We start from the raw sequence: 21083 nt of genomic DNA, 5'->3' as shown, positions 1-21083 counted from the left end.
TTGAGTAATCATCTACAATAACAAAAGCATAGAATTTTCCTCCAAGACTAGAAGGAGTAATTGGACCAAATAAATCAAGGTGCAGCAATTCTAAAGGTCTAGAAGTAGAAACCATGTCCTTAGATTTGAAAGATGTTCTGGTTTGTTTGCCCATTTGACAAGCATCACAAATGTGATCTTTTTCAAATTTCAACTTTGGCAAACCACGAACTAAGTCTTTCTTAAATAATTTAGAAATAAGGAACATGCTTGCATGTCCAAGTCTTCTATGCCATAACCAACTAGAATTATCAATAGAAACTAAGCATATATCTTGGTTATGCATATCAGAGAGATCTACAAGGTATATATTTCCAAACATTTTTCCAACGAATAAGGTTTTGTTATCTTGCATGTTCTGAACTTCACAATGAGAAGGTTCAAAGATCACTCTTCTATTTTTAATCACAAATCTGACTTACACTTAACAAGTTATAATGTAATCCTTCTACTAAGCATACATCTTCTATTGAAGGATTAGAACCTACCACACCAATACCAACGATTTTACCTTTTGCTTTGTCTCCAAAACTTACCGTACCTCCCTTTTTCTTTTCTAATCTGGTGAACTTCTTTTTGTCACCAGTCATATGCCTAGAGCAAGCACTGTCCATGTACCACATCTCTGTTTTTAGCTCGCTCCTTAGGCACACCTGAAAAGATCAAGCAGATTTAGGTACCCAACTCATATTGGGTCCTGGAGGGTTAGTGGTAACAGGTGCACTATGATTCTTCTTTTTGAAACTTTGATGTTCTAAAGTCACAACATTAGAAACAGCATTTTTCTGATTAGAAACACGATTCAGTTTAGAAATGCTATTAGAACTTGTTTTCCCTTTAGAAAATGATTCTGAAATTGACTTTAGAATTCTAATCTCAGTTTTCAAGGATTCATTTTCAGAATTCAGATTTTTGCATTTTTCTTCAAGATGTGTCAGATTTTCAGAAAATCGATTATTGCAACTTTTAAGATCTTTGATTTCTATAATAAGATCTTTGCATGTAACTTCTTGATAAAAAGCATCTTTTAAATGGTTACTTTCAGATTTTAATTTTTTGAAATCTTTCTTTAGAACTTTATGCTTTATAACAAGTTTTTCAAACTCATTGCAAAGATTATTGTAAGTATTTAGAAGATCACTTTCTGATTCTGGTTCAGAAATACTTACAGTGCTTTCATCATTCTCATGGATCGTTGCATTTGTCTCGTTGTTTCCAGCTTTCTGTGTTGAAGTCAGAGTGCTGATTTCTTTAGATTCAGAGTCGATAGTAGCCATCAGACAAATATTAGCAATTTCTTCCTGATCATCGTGGCTTTCAGGATTAGAATCATCTGAATCACTCCAAGCAGCTACGAGAGCCTGCTTCAGCTTCTCTTTCGTTGACTTCTTTTTCAATTTAGGACAGTTTGGCTTAATATGTCCAGGTTTGTTGCATTCATAACAAACCACTTCAGAAGGTTCTTTCTTGGACAAGTTATTATTTTTAGATGGAAAGTTCTTTTTATTGAACTTTTTCTGTGGCCTTCCACCTTTTCGATAGAACTTTTTAAATCTCTTAGCAACAAGTGCTAAATCATCACTGTCAAGATCAGAAGAACTTTCTTCACTAGAGTCTACCCTCAAAGCCAGTCCTTTCTTTTTCTTATCTTCCGTTGTTAAGGAAGATTTCATTTCTTCTGAGACAAGAGCTCCTATTAGATAATCATACGTGACGGGAGTCTCTTTGTAATTCATAACAGTTCCTATAGAATCCCATTTTCTAGGTAGAATTCTAAGGATTTTCTTAACAAGCTCATCTTCTGAAATTTCCTTTCCGAGAGTTCTCAAAGGATTAACTATATTAGTAAATCTAGAATTTAGTTCTGCAATAGTTTCTCCTTCTTTCATACTAAACATTTCATATTCTCTCCAAAGGATATTTATTCTGGATTCTGTTACCCTGTCTGTACCCTCATAGGTTACTTTAAGTTTTTCCCATACCTCTGTTGCAGATTTGCATCCAGACACTTTGTTATACTCAGTTGCATCTAGAGCACAATGAAGAATATTAATTGCCTTTGCATTTACAGCAATATCATTCCAGTCACCATCGGTATATTCTTCTTCAGTTTTTCTAACTAGCTCATCTCCTACAGTTTTCATGGGAATGCGAGGACCAGTTATAACATTTCTCCAACAATTTATATCAACTGATTTCATAAAATTCTCCATTCTAGTTTTCCAGTAAGAGTAATTGGAGCCATTGAACAAAAGAGGTCTAGAAACAGATTGTCCTTCTAGAGTAGAAAGAGGAAGTGGGGTTGCCATGGGATCTTATCTCTTAAGCGATTAAGCTTCGGTAAGTCAAGAGCCAAGGCTCTGATACCAGATTGTGGGTCCCAAATGTGTATGGCACAACCCAAGAGGGGGGGTGAATTGGGTTTTCTAAAAACTGAAATAAATTTTAGAAATTCTAAACAAGAATTAGAATTCTAAATGCAGCGGAAAAACACACAGAACTTTGTGAGAGTAGAATATGGATTAGAATCTCCTCACAATGTTCTAATTTTAGATATAGTAAGTCTGTGCAAAGTGCAGCTATTGATTAGAACAGCTTCACACTGACTTGTACAATATCAGAGCTTCTTTATGAAGGAAAGTTATTGAACTCAGAACTTCCTCATAAAGTTTGCAAGACCATATAACACTATGTGAAAGATAGTTATTAGAACTTCTTCACAGAGTCTTAATCAAATGTTAAAGTAACTTTATGATGAAGAGTTATCAGGATTAGAACATCCTCATAAAGTTTAGAAAACAAAATAGAAACCCAAACAGTGAATTATACTGGAAATAGAACAACAGTTAGAACATTGTATATTCACTATATTAGAATACCAGAGTTCTAACGTTTAGAATAGATGAAACTTATTGTCATTTTAGAACATCTGAATATTAACAATTTCAGCGTTTCTAAAAATTAAACAAGAGTGTGAAAGAGACAGTATCAACCAAACTTCAGACATAAAGAGATCAACACCGAGAGTTATAGTGGTTCGGCACTAACTCGCCTACATCCACTCCCCAAGACGCATCTTGAGATCCTCCACTAAGTTATCTCTTTTAAAGGGTAAGAGACAAACCAACAGTACAAGGCAAATAGATCAACAACCTAGATCTACCCTTTTGTCCCACTAGATTTTCCAAAGGTTCTAGTTAACCTCAACCCTTTCTGTTTTTGGTAGAGTACAGAAAACTCAATTCAAGACATTGCTATCCCACACATGGAGAAGGTCGCTTGATAACCTCTATCTCAATAGCTTCTAACCTAAGCTATTACACTCAAAAGTTTAACAAAATAAAGAGCCTGTCTACTGTAGAATACAGATTCTAAATAGACAGAAAGAAACGCCTATATAAGCACAGAAAAAAACAGTTTTATCAGATTAGAAGGTCGATTAGAACACAGAACTGTTTTTCAAAATGTAACTGTAAAAATTCTTTTCTTCTTTAAATATGAAAACGTTAAGGTATAGAGATGAAAAGAAAATGGGGGTAGAGTAAGTTTTGAGAGAAAAAGATTCGTTCAAATGAGAGAGAGTGCTCTTAAAACAATTACTCTTACTTCACCAAATGTTTAAGGCGTGAGTGTTCCTTTATATATAGGAAACAAGGAAGCTGTCACTTTTGGAAAGAGATTGAAAACAGAATATCTTCTTTCCTTATTTTAGAAGATGTGAGAATCTTTGTTACCAAAAATTATTTCATCCTTTTTGGTAAGAGAATAAAACCCGATTTTCACTTTCCTTTAGAAAAGATTTTTGACAGCATTTATTTTGGAAAGAATTTATTTGCGGAAAGAATTTATTTGCGGAAAGATGCACTTACCAAAACCGAAAGAGATTTCCCTTTCATTTTAAGGTAAGCGAATAACTTTGAAACACCTTAGATCTTTCAAAATATATTTCCGAAAGAGTAAATGATTTTATTACCAAAAACATTAGAGAAGAAAATCTCTTTAGTTTTTAGGAAAAATAAATCTTTTCGATTTAAAGGAATATTTTCGAAAATAAATTATTTTGAAGAAAACTAATTTTTCCGAAAAAATATTTTTGAGAGAGAAAACGATTTTTGTGCTCATATATAACCTTTCTCTCTATCCTACAAAGTTTCCTAAAAGCCTAGATGACTAGAATCTTCGAAATCTTCACTCTCAATGTAGGACTTGCCTTGTATAATTTCTTTCCAAAGAAATTTTGCATAAAACAAAATTAGCACAAATAATATAATTTAAATTTATTTGTTTTGTAATAATCATCAAAATCCGAGATAAGCATTTTGACCCTTGAGCCAACAATGTCTGCTAGACAAGACTGACTAGATCCTTCATGATGTTGAGATTCAACTTGAGCCCTCAATGAAACGGCCTACTGAAAATAAAAATATATACCTAAAATTAGTACATCTACATTAACTTCTCAACTTATAAGCATAATAATTTTAAATATTATTTATACAACTTACATATGTACTCTTAGACTTCTGGTCAACAAATTGTCGATCCTTCTTCCTAGTGTGTGTTGCCTCTAAAAGCTCATGTGGAAGTGATATTCGATGTAATTGAGCAGCCTAAAATTTATATCACAATCATTATACTTTCATTTCAAAATAAATAATATGCAAATTTTATAACTTAATTGAAGTGAATAAATGAATATACCAAGCATTTTGCATGTAATTTGTGAGGGATAGAGCCTCCTGTGTGCAAAGAGGGACCAGTTCCTATGCCACTGGTCTCCCTAAGACGATTCTTGGAACATTATTTAGACTTGGCTTTAAACTCAGGAGTCTTCCAATGAGGCTTCCAACTCTCCCAAATATTGTTGGGCAAATATTTAGGCTTCTTCTTGTGCCATTTACTAAGCATGCCGCTATAGCATTCCCCAACCTTCCTATATCAAACCTGCTTCACAGAAGTCTCAATTTCCTCATCCCATACAACGTGTTTCTGAAGAGGAAAAATGGGGAAAAAATAAAGAACAAAAAATTGAACTAAATTGTGCATAAGTAAAACTTCTCAACATCCTTTTCAAATTTTTAATCAAATTCAGCATTATTATGCTAAATAACATGCACATTAGTATTATGGTACATACACACGAATAATCTAACACATGCAAAATTAGGTTGAGTGGACATATGAATAATTAATTAAATTAAAAAATGTTCCTGTGGTAAAATAATAAACTTCTAGAAAATTACTTTCATAAAAGAAAATTATGCATGGGAGGGAGTGCTTTCCCCAATTTTTGGGTGCTCGACAAATCTGGATTAGTCAAGCCAATGAGTTTCAGATATTGGATGATTAAAATAAAAAAAAAATTATTAATGATATTAGTTTCACATCATTAATATTTATAAATGATAATAAAAATAATTTCTTTTAATTAAAAAAAATCAATTTCAAAGCAAACAAAATTTTAGAATCGTATCATGTCATCTAACTTCAACTTTTATATATTCATACAGATAGATCGATATGATTCACTAGTAAAATCATTTAAAGAAAAATAATTATGAAAACAACCATCTGCATGATAGTATGAGATTAGGGACCGACGAAAGTAGGAAGGGTATCTGGAAAATTTTCACTACTCGCACCTAAAATCCGTCTAAAAATTTTGATACCATGCACATCCATATCCATAATATGTTTAAAATTCCTTTTGAAATATACCCTTATCCAATCTAGCTACTTAAAAATCAATGATATATAAAATAAAACTAATAAAATATAAAAATAATTAAAATAAAATTTTAATTCATAAATATCAAAATTTGTAAATAAATTAAGAAAAAAATATATATGTATATATATAAATTCCTTAACATCCAAATTTTATTATTATTTTGAACTGTATCTGAAATATTATATAAAGATTTTTAAATTATATATTAAGTTTTTGATGGGTAGTATAGGTACTGTAGAACCCACATCCAACTCAAACCAACAATTGATAATTAATTTAATACACATATATGTCTATCTCAAAATTTAATAATCAAACATGCTTAATAAATATAGAATTTAAGAATTCTGGGAATGTTTTCTATTATTTTATTTGTATTGTTGTAGGCTGTATATATAGTATACAGAATCTGTTACAAGAGATAATGCTATATTATTTACATTTATCACAATATAACAAACTATCCTTATCATGCCCCCTCAATTCGAGCTTCTGGAGCGGAAGATCGAATTGATAATTGATACATTAGTGCTCGATGTCTAGACTTTGGCAGGGGCTTAGTGAGTATATCGGCTAACTGATCCGTTGAGCTAAGAAACTGCACATTTACTTCCTTTTTCATGACTTTATCCCGAACGAAATGAAAATCAACTTCAAGGTGCTTAGATCTCGCATGGAATACAGGATTGGCTGATAAATAGGTGGCACCAATATTGTCACACCATAGGTTGGAAATTTGAGAGGAATCGAAGCCAATATCTCGCAGCAAGGATTGAATCCATGTAAGTTCAGTGATTGCAAGTCCAATTGCACAATATTCAGCTTCAGTAGATGATTTAGCAACAGTCTGTTGTTTCTTTAAGCACCAAGAAACTAAATTAGTACCAAGAAAAATGGCATATCCAGACGTCGACTTTCAGTCATCAAGACTGTTGGCCCAGTCAGCATCAGAGTACACATTTAAGTGGGTGTTTGATGACTTTCGAAGAAACAAACCATGTGTAGTTGTTGCTTTCAAATATCGTAAAATTCTTTTTACAAAGGACCAATTTTCATCAGTTGGGGCATGCATAAACTGAGATACTCTGTGGATCGAGTAACATACCTCTGGCCGAGTGAGGCTAATATACTGCAGTCCTCCCACAACACTTCGATAAAGAGCTGGATCATGAAATAATCGACCATGGGCTGTCATCTTTTCCTTAGAGCTGGCTGGAGTAGAAATTCCTTTACAATCTGCCATATGTGCTTTAGCAAGTAGATCAAGTATGTATTTTTGCTGTGTAAGTAATAAGCCCGAATTTGTCCAACATGCTTCCATGCCCAAGAAATAATCCAGCTGTCCTAAGTCTTTTAACATAAACTTATTTTGTAAGGACTGAATGGTGCTTTGCAAGACATCTTTGTTTGAACCAGTAAGTATAATATCGTCGACATATACAAGGGCAAAATGAACAATATTACCCTTAGTATATATAAACAATGAGGAATCAGCTGGAGAAACTCGAAAACCAAGGCTAACAAATGCAGAAAGTAGACACTTATACCATTGCCGAGGTGCTTGACGAAGACCATATAGAGAACAATGTAGCTTACACACATAATCTGGTCTTGAGAGATCCTTAAATCCTGGTGGTTGCTCCATGAATACAACATCATCAAGTGCCCCATGCAGAAAAGCATTTGATACATCAAGTTGCTTAATTAACCAGCCCTTGGAAACTGCAATTGACAAAAGAATTCGAATTGTTGTCGGTTTAATAACCGGAGAAAATGTCTCAGAATAGTCAATCCCAGGCCGTTGATGAAAACCCTTGGCTACCAACCGAGCCTTATAACGATCAATGGAGCCATCAGATTTTTGTTTGATTCGGAACACCCATTTACAACCAATCACATTCTGAGCAGCAGACCGTGGTACCAGCTCCCAAGTGCCAGTCTTAATAAGAGCATTCACCTCACACAACATGGCCTCTCGCCATTGAGGAAATTTATTTGCTTAAGAAAAGCATGTAGGGACAGTAAAAGCAACACAAGCATTGTGGGACTGAGGAGACCATGGCAACATAGGTTTCAAAGTTCCAGTTTGTTGTCTAGTAACCATGGTATGTGTCTTCGTTGGACCTGCCGGAACAATAACACCAGATTGTGTAGATATCGAAGAATCAGATGATAAAGAAGACTCTAAATGGTGCGTTGAGAGTAAGTTATGATCTGGAGTGGTAATTGGTTCGGTTAGTTCATCCGGAAGTGAAGATGCAGTGAAAGGCGTGTTAAGCGACGCCGATTGTTGAGAGGGATTAGTTAAACAGTGCGCATTAGGTGAGTGAAGCAGATTAGGCACCAATTCCATTTGTGTGTCGTTTTGTGACTGTTGTGGGGCTGAATCGGTGCATTTCGGTGCAACACCTAGAACTCTAGGCCGAGTACTCAATGATTGTGGAACAGGAGGCAACGGTATTGAAGTAGGTGCTGGTGGATCTGAAATTCGAGTGCTATTATCACCGGGCTGTTGAAAAGGAAACACCTGCTCATAAAACAAAACGTGTCGTGAGATCAACTTGCGACGAGACAGAAAATCAAAACAAATATACCCTTTATGAACCTTACTATAACCAAGGAAAACACAGCGAGACGATTTAGGAGCTAACTTATTGTGGGGAAAACGGTTTCAACCATGGGTAACAAAGAGAGCCAAACACCCGAAGCTCATTATAATTGGGTTTAACATGAAAAAGAATTTCAAATGGAGTTTGGAAATATCTTTTAGAGGATGGTAACCTATTGATTGTATAGACAGCAGCATCAAAAGCATATGTCCAATAAGCATAAGGTACGGATGCATTGTGCAATAAAGCTCTACCCAATTCAACAATATGCCTGTGTTTCCGTTCAGCACACCCGTTTTGTTTCGGTGTATGAGGACAAGACACACGGTGTGTTATACCATTATTTGAGAGATATTTAGATAGAGATTGGAACTCTCCCCCCCCCCCCCAATCTGATTGAAAACTCTTGATGGAAACTCCAAAATACGTCTCTACTAATTTTTTAAATTGAATAAAAATGGGCAGAACATCAGATTTCTGTTTTAGAAAATATAACCAGCAATATTTACTATAATGATCATAAAACACCACATAATAACGATAACCATCAATTGAAATTACTGGAGATGGACCCCAAACATCAGAACAAATTAATTCCAAAGGTGTTGAAGTTTGATAAATAGAATTTGAAAATGACAATTTGTGCGATTTGCTCACACTACAAGCATGACAATACTGAAAAGAATTATTAGAATCAACAGAAATATTATTTGAACGAAGAACACTTTGAACTAGACGAATGTTTGCATGACCGAGACGCTCATGCCAAAGTGATACAGTTGCTGGAAACGCTTTTGGTGAGAACGAATGAACAGATTGCTGCATCGGAAATAGATATAACCCATCTTTACTCTAGCCTTGGTAAAGCAGCTGTTTTGTGGGGATATCCTTCACAAGATAAGAGTTAGGGAAAAATTCAAGAGAAACATTATTTTGTGAAGAGAATGCAGACACAGACAATAAATTTTTCTTAATCGCAGGAGAATAAAGCACATTATCAAGAATATATGAATGACCATTAACAGTTTCAAAAGAAGAACCACGAGAGATAATAGGAAGGGTATTACCATCTGCAATAGTAAGAGTAGCTATGTCTGGAATAGGAACAGGTTGAGCAATAGCTTCCTTATGAGCAGCAAGGTGATAATTAGCACCGGAATCAACAGTCCAATCAGCAGTTTCAACTTGCACAACGTTGCCATGAGATGAGATTTTTGGGGATGGGCATTGACGGGCAACATGACCGCTGCCATTGCAGTTAAAACAAGTCAGAAGAACCAAATTATTATTACGGCCAGCATAACTAGATTGATGTGCAGAAGAATTGTAGTTCCTTCGTCCAAAACCAAACTGATTATAACCACGACCTCTACCTCCTCGCCCCCCACGCGACCTACCACCATAACTACCTTGTCCACGCCCAGCAGAAGATGCGCCATAATGGGCAGTTGGTGGAACAGAAGCATTTAATGACATAGAATCCAATTTCAATTGCGTTTCCTCACTTAACAGTAACGCGTGAAGCTCGTCGAAAGAGATGGGGGTGTTTCGTGCTTCAATTGCTCGAGTAAAGGGTTGATATTCAGAACCTAGACCCTCTAAAACATCACAAACTAAGGCTGCATCTGATATTGGATTTTGAAATGCCTCTAATTGATCAGCAAGAAAACGAGCTTTCGTCATGTATGTATCAATCGAATCTGTTCCTCGAGAAAGATGCTTCAATTGTTTTCGCAATTGAGGAACATGTGATTTAGCACCAGTAGAATAGATCGTTGCAAGCTTATCCCAAGCCTCTTTTGCGGTTTGGCAACGTAAAATATGATGAGCAATAGACTCAGAGACAGAACAATTGAGCCAACTTCTAACAATCTGATCCTGACTAAACCAAGTTAAATATTCAGGATTTAGCTCACCAGATTCGATTGTTTGTGATGGTTGAGGAAGCGATCCATCAACATGCCCAGCTAATCGATACCCATGAAGAAGAGGAAGAAGCTGTGCTTCCCACAGCAGATAATTCGATGAATTCAGCTTAATGGTTAAAAAGGGTGTAATATTTGGGACTTGAAGAATAGGAGCAGCAACAGTTTCAGCAGAGGTAGAAGAAATCGTTGGAGAAGGAGAAGAACTCAGACTTGGTTGAGTAGACATGGTGAATCAGATCAATGGACGGACGGGAAGAGAAGAAAAAGAGCCCTGCACTGGCTCTGATACCATATAGAATTTAAGAATTCTGGGAATGTTTTCTATTATTTTATTTGTATTGTTGTAGGCTGTATATATAGTATACAGAATCTGTTACAAGAGATAATGCTATATTATTTACATTTATCACAATATAACAAACTATCCTTATCAATAAATTCATCCCTCAAATTGATAAAAAATTATAGCATTATCAATTTTGAGTATGACATTTATATTGTCCTTAACCGGTTGTTTTATCCATATCTTATCTCAATTACATATAGAGGTATCACGTTGTCAAACCTAAAATTCAATTTGCCACAGAAAAATTTATGAACTCCAATTAGTATTTTAGTTAAAAAAATAATGATGTAAAATATGATACAAATACAATACATATATTAAACTAATAAAATTAAATTTCTCAAGAATAAATTGTGAAATGAAAAATATGACTAAACTGTGAAAATGAAAATTCATTAAAAAATATTAGCAAGGGATTTAGGTACACCTTGCTAAACTATATTGTTATTCGGTTATTAATCCATTGCCTGATCTTGTGCCAAAGCAGTTATTTAAATTAGTAATGGAATTTATATCCCTTGCTACAATATGTTCCTAATAATTTACTAAGTTGTTGCTAATATTTGCACCAAAATCTCCCGAGAAATTTAGCAAGGAATATATTATCCATTGCTAATTTCTATTGCTAATCCATTGCTAAGCCCTATCTAATACTAGTGCCAAAATTCCCTCCAAATTTAGCAAGGGATAACACATACTTTGTTAATTTCTATTGCTAATATGTTACTAAGCCCTATCTAAAACTAGCGCCAAAATTTCCCGCCAAATTTAGCAAGGGATAACACTTGCCTTGCTAATATCTTTTGCTACTCCGTTGCTAAGACCTAGCTAATACTCACCCCAAAATTTCCCACGACATTTAGCACAGATAGTACTTCCATAGCTAAAATCTCTTGCTAATAATTTATTGCTAAGCTGTAAATGATACTGGTGCCAAAATTTCCGCCCAATGTAGCAAGGGATAATAATCCCTTGCTAATTATCTGTGGATAGTTCATTGCAATTCCGTTGCAAAACTCTAAAAGTTGAACTAACTTCATATCCCTTTCTAATATGTGGCTAATCTATGGCTAATTAGCCATGCATTGATGGCTGTTGCTAAATCTTCGTTGCTAAAATGCATTTTTCTTATAATATATATATTTAAACGAATCAAATTAATCGAATTATTTTTCACGTAAGATTCCAGGTTCAGCAAGATATTGCTTTTATTTTATATATTATCAAATCTAATTGAATTATATATTTAATCGAATTAAATTAGTCTAATTATTTTTTGTGTAACATTCCATGCCTAGTAAGATATTGCTTCTATTTTATATTTATTTTAATAAAAATATAAAAACATAGCATAATGGATTTGTTTAGACAATCTTGTCCTCTTCTCCTTCCTTAGCCGATGCGAGATTCGCCTAAAGTGTCACGTCCACCCCCTTAAGGACTCAGCATCCTCTCTAACGTTTGTAACATTCTAGACCTAACAAGATATTATTCACTTTGCGTCGAATACATTTATAACATCATAGACCTAGCAAGATATTATTCACTTTGGATCGAATCCATTCAGGTTTGCACGGATTTATTCTTGGGCTGGAACCAACTCATAGTCTAAAAAGTCTCTCGTTAGTCTAAGACTTGTCATTCCTTATATATATCACTTTCATCTTATGCTTAGGTGATATGAGATTTGTTAGGATCTCACATTTTGTACTAACCGCATTGAAATAAATGGAAACAATGGTTGCATGAAGGAAACATTTTGTCCTTTTGCATATTTTATTGAACTATTAGCTCATCCATGACTCAAGCATCTTTCTCCTATTTTAACTGCATCACATGTGCCTTCTAATGTATTCCTCTTCTCAAAAAATTAGAACAGAACAAACAAAAAGAGAAGAACGAATGTCCAAATTCCAAGTGCTCTTCATCTCCACTCCTGGCATTGGCAACCTTGTCCCAACCGTTGAATTTGCCCAGCGTCTAATCAATCATGACCGTCGATTCTCCTCCACCGTACTAATCATCTCCTTATCCCAAAGACCAATCGTTAACTCCTATATCCAATCACGCGCCTCCACGTCCTCCGATATCAACTTCATCCACCTCCCTCCTGCAGACTCTCCTTCACCAGATCATTACCAATCTTCGCTGGGTTATATTTCACTCTTTATCGAGAAACACAAGCTCCATGTTAAAAATGCAATCGCTAAAATCCAGACTCAGTCTGACTCAGTCCGAGTTGCTGGGCTATTCGTTGATATGTTCACTACTCCAATGATTGATGTTGCTAATGAGCTTCATATTCCTTGTTATCTTTATTTTGCATCTCCAGCTAGTTTCTTAGGGTTCATGTTTCATTTACCAGTTTTAGATACTCAACTCGCTACTGAGTTCATTCACTCTGACGATCCTGACGAGCTGATTGTGCCAAAAGACTCATCCACTGAGTTGATCGTTCCTTGTTTCGCCAACCCGTTGCCTCCGTTGGTGTTGCCTACTTCAGTTTTGAAAAGAAGGCAAGATAGTCATTACTGGTTCTTACACCACGCACGCAGGTATAGTGAAACGAAAGGTATAGTTGTAAATACGTTTCAAGAACTCGAACCATATGCAATTAATTCAGTTTTATCAACTACCTCATCTCCAGTCTACTCCGTTGGACCGGTTCTTGACCTTGCCGGTCCGGTTCAATGGCACCCACAGCGAGACCAACAACATAGCATCATGAAATGGCTCGATGGTCAGCCGCCGTCCTCGGTGGTGTTCTTGTGCTTCGGGAGTATGGGAAGTCTCGGTGGAGACCAGTTGCGAGAAATAGCGGTCGGGCTAGAGCGGAGCAGGTTTCGGTTCTTGTGGTCCATTCGTGAACCGCCTAAGGGTAAATTGGACCTTCCTGGTGAGTATACAGATGCTAGGGCGATATTGCCTGAAGGGTTTATAGATCGAACGGCTGGGATTGGATTAGTTTGCGGGTGGGTCCCACAAGTGACAATCTTGGCTCATGAAGCGATTGGAGGATTTGTATCGCACTGTGGGTGGAATTCAATACTTGAGAGTTTATGGTATGGTGTACCAATTGCCACGTGGCCAATATATGCGGAGCAACAAATGAATGCTTTTCAATTAGTGAAAGAGTTGGGATTAGCGGTTGAAATTAGATTAGATTATAGGATTGAAGGGAATGATTTGGTGTTGTCCGGTGAATTGGAAAGAGGGATAAAAAGTCTGATGGACGGTGATAATGAGATAAGGAGAAAGGTAAGGGAAATGAGCAAAAAGAGCAGAATGGCTGTGAAAGAAAATGGATCTTCCAACGCATCGTTAACATCCTTGATTGAGAAACTAGCGGCCGAAATTTGACTTCAAATTCTTAGTTTTTACGTAATTGATGTCTTGTTGTCATTGGTATCAAGTGATGTCTTGATTGTTAACTTTTGGCTATCAATGTAAAATATACTACTTTTATTTATTTAATCACTCAGTTCTGTTAAATTTGATATTTTATTATTTGTAAATTTTTTTAATTTTGTAGAAGAATTAAGAAAATAATTAAATTACATAAAAATTTTATTCGCTGGGAGGAAAGCATAAGGCAAAATTCTATAGACAAATTTTTTTAAAAAAAAAGGCATTTTCCCTATTATAAATTAATGAAGAAAATTAATTTTGAATGAGAGAACCAAAGCACTCTATTTTATAAACAACCTTTTCAAAAAGAGCACTGTATTTTTTGAAAAATGCAAGAATAAACTAGTTAATTTGGCCAAATTGTAAGCACTAAATAGATATTATCCCTCTTTTATGTTCACTAAGGCAGTTCTCGTATTGAATGAGAATTACTAAAATGATTCAAAGATAGATTCTCAAATTATTACATTTCACAGCGAGTATGAACCCACTTACTAAAATCAAAAGAATGTTAACCTAGAGGAAACAAAAGCTGTGCGAACAAACATGATCAGCAAGAATTATAAATCCTTTATACTGTCATCTATACCAAAAAAGTACATGGCTCTATAACTTAAGGAGGAAATGAGTTCTGGCATGTACATAGAGTCATTCATCTGAAACCTTGAAAAATGTATAGGATAAAATTATATTGTTAATTCCGTCCATTCTAGGATCTGTTTCAAATTCTGGATCAATGTAAAAGAATACCTGCAAACACAAAAATAGACTATTCATACGATGTTTTCAAACAGATGATATTGAATCTTAACATTATAAAGAGTTACTGCGTAAGGATGGTGGAGAAACACTACTTACAGGCATGTCAATCTGCTCCCCGGGAAGAAGCCGCTGCTCCTCAAAGCAAAAGCACTGTATTTTATTGAAGTACACTGCAGCCTGCAAAGATTTGCAAACTAATGCTGAAAGGTGTAACACGTACACAAATTAAGTAAGGATTACAGGTTAAAGTTATTAGGGTGAAATATTTCCTGCTCCAAAAACGAGATTTTAAACCGCATTCTAGCTTTCCCTCTACTGATAAACACCAGCATGGATTAGATAGTAATTTCATTTCTCATATGGGGTTGGCTAGTGAGGTTTTAAATCTTCATATATTAACTGATAAGTGATTTCAGTATGGTAATTTTAATAGTAACCATTTGGACTTTTAAGGTCCTTTCAGATGAATGTTGAATATTCACATTGATTTGATCGATCATCAATCTTTACTAATTTTATCATTTTGAGTAAGCTCAACAGAAATAAAGATATTTTCAACTTAAAAATTTAAAGATAGGGAAGTACTTTCTTCAAAGAAAAATAAAGATGAGAACTCAAACGAATAGACAATGGGCAACATAGCAAGCCATCAAGCAAGATAGACTTCAAGAAGCTTATTATGCAGCATGCAGGACAGATCAGGAGCAGTCAGGTGAAAGGGTTAAAGGTTAGTAAGAAAGAACATAGAAGTAGATAAGAGATTGAATCTTTGTGCCTTCATCCTATTATTAATTAAAACCCAAAAGGTGAGCATTACACGATGACATTAGCTCAAGAATTCAACTGAGTAAAATGGGTAACGATGAGCAACTTTGATAAAAATGACAGTAGAATGTGGTCACAGCTGCTATCGCTCTGACTAAAAAATGAAAAGTAGAAGTGCAGAACCTAACTCTTCCAACCTCTTAAAACACTTTCAATCTACCCATTTCATTGCTGCAATCATAATTTTGTACATATCCATTTCTCTTGTTTTACTAACAGTATAGCAATTTCTTATGGGTATTCACATTATATTTCCTCTGAAAGATTTAATTCTGCAGATAGTGTTTCAATTTGATTTTAGAGAGATGCTTTAACTTTTAGCTCCTTACTCTTGCGTTTCTTACAATAAGTTTCATATTCATTCCTTTCAGCTAATTTGATGCAGAGAAGTTTACTCTCAAAAAGTTAATTCCAACCTTCCTGAAGCCAAACAAACAACCAAGGTACATTGATATGCCATGGTTCCCAAAAAACAAAAGAACTTTCAGAAGAACAAAGAAAAAATTGGTGAAGGAATGATATGAATTATTGCATGAGATAAGCAAGTGAAAATTTTCAAGCTATTGCAAGGTTGGATTATTAATAAGTGGTTGAAGCCTACTTAAGAAATGTTAAATGGCAACCCAAGGGCTTTCAGCTATGGATTTTTTTCTCTTTCCTCCTCCTTTGTGCCCCATTCTTCTTTTAAGAAAAGAAAGATTTAAAAACTGAAAACACCAATGCTGGAACGAGGCTTATTTAGATAAAGGAAGAAACTAAGCTATAATTTGAGCTCATTCAAAGAGAGAATGACTTCCCAAATTTCAACACAAAAGCCGATAAAATAAAACCAAATAACATTTATTTGTTAAAAAAAAAAAAAAAGAAAAAAGAGAGAATTGAATAAATTCACAATCAAACACATCGATTTTATCACTGCTTCTTAGCTAATGTCAAGACTCACGCACAAAAAAAAAAAAAAAGAGTAATTCCTGAAGAAACTGCTCCTTTGACATGAATGTTGTACGGACACCATTGGTTCCGCATCATGCATGTGTGGACACGATAACACTAATTAAATGACATTTAAAAAATGCCAAAGATGCATGCTAAACACAATTTTCTCGTGCATATTTTTAAATCAATAGTGCTGCACAGTAATTCAGCAAATAAAAAGTAGATGCTATCAGCCAATGACTAGGAGTTTCAGCAAGAACTGCATTGTATAGACAAAAAAATGAACAGGTTGTGGACCAAGTTTGGCAAATAAAATTATTATTAATAAACCCTTCAGAATATAACTAATCTAATATATGCAACTCCGAATTGAATCATCAATCGAACCATTCACTACATATTGGACATTAGCAAATTATGTGCAGATCCAATTATATAATTCGAGTTCACTGATTCCAATTGTTAGGATTTTCATTTAATTATTAGATTTTATTCCTTCCCATGCTACTAATAACTCAAGAAAAATGGCTGAAAATAAGTTATAGCCACCATTCTTCTCAGAAGATCTCAATTATGGCTCATTATGTCTCATTATGTCTAAGGGAGCACAATGCAGAACATTTGAAAGTGATATGAAAGGCATTAGCCAAGGGATAATATTATTGTAGAGAGCAGAAAGTCAAAATCAAATTCACATCTGTCAAAAAAAAAAAAAAATCCTACCTTCATTGGGGTAACATTATATGTAGATACACCCGTTATGGGAGTTGAACTTCGATTTTCAGCTGTGTAAAATGCAAGAGCACTTTCTCCTGGCTTTACCCTTACCTGAAGAGAAGAAAAATTCCAGTGAAGAATCCAATTTGCATGGAAAGTATCTAGTTAATTGTAAAAATATATGTTTTTATACAAGGGTGAACCTCTCTTTGCGTGGGAATAAACTTCCATGGCATACCATCGGCCACATCAGCATTAAACTGTACCACAATCTCCCTGCAGACAAAAAAGGGGGGGGGGGGGGGGGGGGGGATGATGTGTCATCACAATAATGCTTGTAGAAAATCAAAATAAGAGAGAGAAAGTGTTGCATATAAATCCGTGCCCCAAATCATAAGCACATAGAACTAGCCTATGTATGCACCCTAAGACATCTTCAGAATAGTCACTCTTAAGTTCAGTATTGGTCCCAGAAAGCGAAGCAATACATTAATTTATGTATCATTTTATCAGTGCTAGCAAGATACAATTAAGGAAGACAACACAGGTGCTTGGTCATCTTAAGATTTTGTAAGAGTAGACAGAGAAAGCCAGGTTCTTTAGAAAATGAAAATAATGCGATATCAAAAAACAAAAATTTGTAATAACTTATTCCAAAGTCTAAACTAGAATTTTAGGCATCCAAAGGAATAGCGTCGATCTGTCCACATTGCTGAAGACAAAAACACTGTAATTCAAAATAAAAAGGAAATGAAAACCTTTAATCAAAGCACTCACATATGAGGAGCAAGAGCAACTATATGAAATTTGCATTCAAGCCAGTACAACCAGTAGTTGCCGTGTCAATTAACAGGAAAAGCAAATGCAATATGACTGAATCTATAAAATGCCAATTTACTTGAACAATTCAACCCTGAACATACATTATTAAAAAACTAAACACATGTACAAGTGTAATTATTCAACAAGCAAAAACAATTCTTTCTATTCTACAACAGCACATGTACAGAAAAACAAAGACCTTCATGTGTGATATAAACCTGTTCTTTCGAAACTTAAACAACTTAAAATAATTTTTTTATTTCTTGCACTTGTATATCTGATTCATGAAGTAAGCAACAACCTCAACAAAAATAAAACACGCACTCTTTCTTCTAGAAACAAAAAGTTCCTTCCCCAATTTACTTAGAACATTAGAAAGAAAAAATAATATCCCAAAAAGGGAAAAAAGAAAAGAAAAAGACCTTGTAGTTACAGTTCCTTCTTTAGAATGCCGTACAATCTTCTCTTCAACACTCTAAAAAAACACACAATACATAGAATCCAATAGTTGAACACACAAGAAGAAGATAATATGAGCAACAGAGAAAGAAAGGAAGAAGAAAGACCTCCCGGCGCTGAATGGTGCCGCCATAACCAGTAGCTTGGCAAAACCTTCTATAAAGAGGAACAGCGGCATAACTACTCCCAACCATTGCAATAACCAAACCCGTTAGATAAATTAGTGTCTTTCTCGATTTCTGCTCTGTACTAGAAGCGTTGTAGGTAGAAAAATTCTTCTTAATACAACCATTGCCATGCCAATGACCGATTGGTGAAGTGTTGAATTCACATCTTGGTCTTGGAATCCGATTATAACTGCCAAAACTCGGCCAATAATGTGAAGTGCTCGTAGTCTTGTAACTGTTAGCTCTGTTGAAATCAAAAATTGAAAAATGAAAAAGAGAATTCGTCATTAAATCCAAATTCAGGATTGATCTAGGTCACGGAGTATAATTTACCTGGATTGAAGAGGATGATTTTGGGGTATGGATTTGAGGTGAAAACTTGTCCTAGCTCTAGCAACGGTTGACCATGACATGATTCTTTTTGAGGTACTTTGAATAATAATTTTGTTCACAAGATCAAAAATTTGAAGGTTGCATTCAGCCCGTTGCTTGGGTGCTGAGAAAGTGAATAAAATCGACGAGAAAATGAAATAGAGTTAGGGACTTGGGCGTGAATAAGCAGCGTATTTGATGTTTTCTGTTAAGTTTACAGCATCATTGGAACGGTGTCGTGTGGTAGAACTTTACCAAATTACACATTTTGTTGTGTAAGGGATTTCTGCTCTGTACTAGAAGCGTTGTAGGTAGCAAAATTCTTCTTAATACAACCATTACCATGCCAATGACCGATTGGTGAAGTGTTGAATTCACATCTTGGTCTTGGAATCCGATTATAACTGCCAAAACTCGGCCAATAATGTGAAGTGCTCGTAGTCTTGTAACTGTTAGATATGTTGAAATCAAAAATTGAAAAATGAAAAAGAGAATTCGTCATTAAATCAAAATTCAGGATTGATCTAGGTCACGGAGTATAATTTACCTGGATTGAAGAGGATGATTTTGGGGTATGTGCAATTTTGTCGTGTGGTAGAACTTTACAAAATTACAACATCTTGTCTGCCATGTGCAAGCCTAGGATGCCTTGAAACAATGAATCTTTGTCTTCCACTCACACGCCTTGGATATTGTCCACTATGTGCACGCCTTGTTTTTTGTCGCCATGAAACCATAACCATCTTCCATCTTTTCCAGATCTTCAAGTTTCCATCAATCCAACGAAAACATAACTCCTTCCTCTTGCCTGAATTTGTTTCCGTTTCAGCCATGGAAGATAATTTTGCTCACCTTTCTATAGATGAGGAGGAGGAGACTGGGCTTTCCCTTCCTACTCCAACTCATAACCCTCCAGTTGATCCGTATAGTTTCTGTTTGGTTAGCATGTTTCTCACTTATAGCAGAGTCAACTTTGAGGCTATGAAACACACGCTAGCAGATCTCTGGCATCCTTTAGGCTGAATGGATATTCAGGAAGTGGGAGCCAAACGTTTTCTCTTCCGTTTCTACAATGTGGTTGATATGGACAGGGCTATCTCCGGTGGTCCTTGGTTCTTTAATAAACATCTTCTTGTTTGGCAACAGATCCAAAGTGGTGAAAACCCTTTGGAGATCCCTTTATTGTTGCTGACATTTGGGTCCAAATTAGAGATGTTCCGAATGGAATTGTGGATGAAGGAACAGCTAGAGAGTTGGGTGATTTCCTCGGATCTTATCTGGAATATGATTTTAAGACATCTATGGAGGCCGTTTTTGAATTCCTTCGCATCAAAGTGAAACTGGATATTAGGAAGCCTCTCAAATGTAAAAAGAAATTAATTGCTCTGTCTGGAGAGGTTTATTATGTTCGTTTTCAATATGAGAAGGTTTTCACGATTTGCTTTCTATGTGGCCGCATTGGTCATACAGAGTCATTCTGCGATCTTCGGTTATCTAAACCAAGAGAGGAACTGATTTTGGCTTGGGATGATAGTATTCGTGCTCCGGTGAGGCGTGGAGCGAGACGACAGAGTTCCTGGATCTGATCCTTTGGTGTCGCTGAAATTTCAGCAAATTGGACACTTAGAAATTGGACATCCGTTCTGGAAGGAGATAACACTGTGGTGAGAAATTTTCGTAACTCCTTTTACGGTACATCTTCAAATCTTGACGAAGGCAATAACTCCGATAAAATGGAAGATGATTTTTTTGAAGAGGGCGGAGTTGAAGATGTGGCTTTATGTATCAGTGATGAGACTAAAAAAAGACAACGAATTACTCCTACAACTCATAGCACCGCTGCAGTTTCTAATCAAAATGATTCTGCATCTGGTACCACTTTGACCATCAATCAGTCGGAGAAACATACATCGGTCGATCCTGTGAGGCAGGATGGCCGGAAGCAATGAAGATCCTTTCGTG

At 35.4% G+C, this 21083-nt stretch overlaps 2 protein-coding genes across 2 annotated transcripts; one reads left to right on the top strand and one right to left on the bottom strand.

Moving 5' to 3' along the window:
• The first annotated feature begins 12450 nt into the window (after window positions 1-12450).
• LOC149493147 (UDP-glycosyltransferase 43-like) lies at window positions 12451-14145 on the top strand. Its single transcript, XM_089715756.1, has one exon. The coding sequence runs from the start codon at window positions 12490-12492 to the stop codon at window positions 14011-14013; it is 1524 nt and encodes a 507-aa protein (XP_089571882.1). The 5' UTR covers window positions 12451-12489; the 3' UTR covers window positions 14014-14145.
• A 305-nt stretch (window positions 14146-14450) lies between these two features.
• LOC105628355 (cytochrome c oxidase assembly protein CtaG / Cox11 family) lies at window positions 14451-19304 on the bottom strand. The gene is made up of 7 exons (XM_089715723.1): window positions 19083-19304; window positions 18690-18993; window positions 18546-18598; window positions 17505-17577; window positions 17308-17412; window positions 14920-15000; window positions 14451-14811 (listed from the first exon to the last, which is right to left on the bottom strand). The coding sequence occupies exons 1-7, from the start codon at window positions 19160-19162 to the stop codon at window positions 14710-14712; spliced, it is 798 nt and encodes a 265-aa protein (XP_089571849.1). The 5' UTR covers window positions 19163-19304; the 3' UTR covers window positions 14451-14709.
• Between the last annotated feature and the right edge of the window lie 1779 nt (window positions 19305-21083).

The sequence above is a fragment of the Jatropha curcas genome, chromosome 10 (assembly GCF_041381405.1).
Source record: "Jatropha curcas cultivar XTBG-Jc1 chromosome 10, XTBG_Jcur_1.0, whole genome shotgun sequence".
Lineage (NCBI taxonomy): Eukaryota > Viridiplantae > Streptophyta > Magnoliopsida > Malpighiales > Euphorbiaceae > Jatropha > Jatropha curcas.
The sequence above is the reverse complement of the archived record's forward strand: the minus strand, read 5'-3'. Positions and strand labels throughout refer to the sequence as shown.

Coding starts and splice junctions, on each gene's coding strand:
- LOC149493147 (XM_089715756.1), top strand. CDS start 12,490: ATGTGCCTTCTAATGTATTCCTCTTCTCAAAAAATTAGAACAGAACAA.
- LOC105628355 (XM_089715723.1), bottom strand. CDS start 19,162: ATGTCATGGTCAACCGTTGCTAGAGCTAGGACAAGTTTTCACCTCAAA. Junction 18,994..19,082: donor AATCATCCTCTTCAATCCAG/GTAAATTATACT, acceptor TGATTTCAACAG/AGCTAACAGTTACAAGACTA. Junction 17,578..18,545: donor GAAGGAACTGTAACTACAAG/GTCTTTTTCTTT, acceptor TTTTGTCTGCAG/GGAGATTGTGGTACAGTTTA.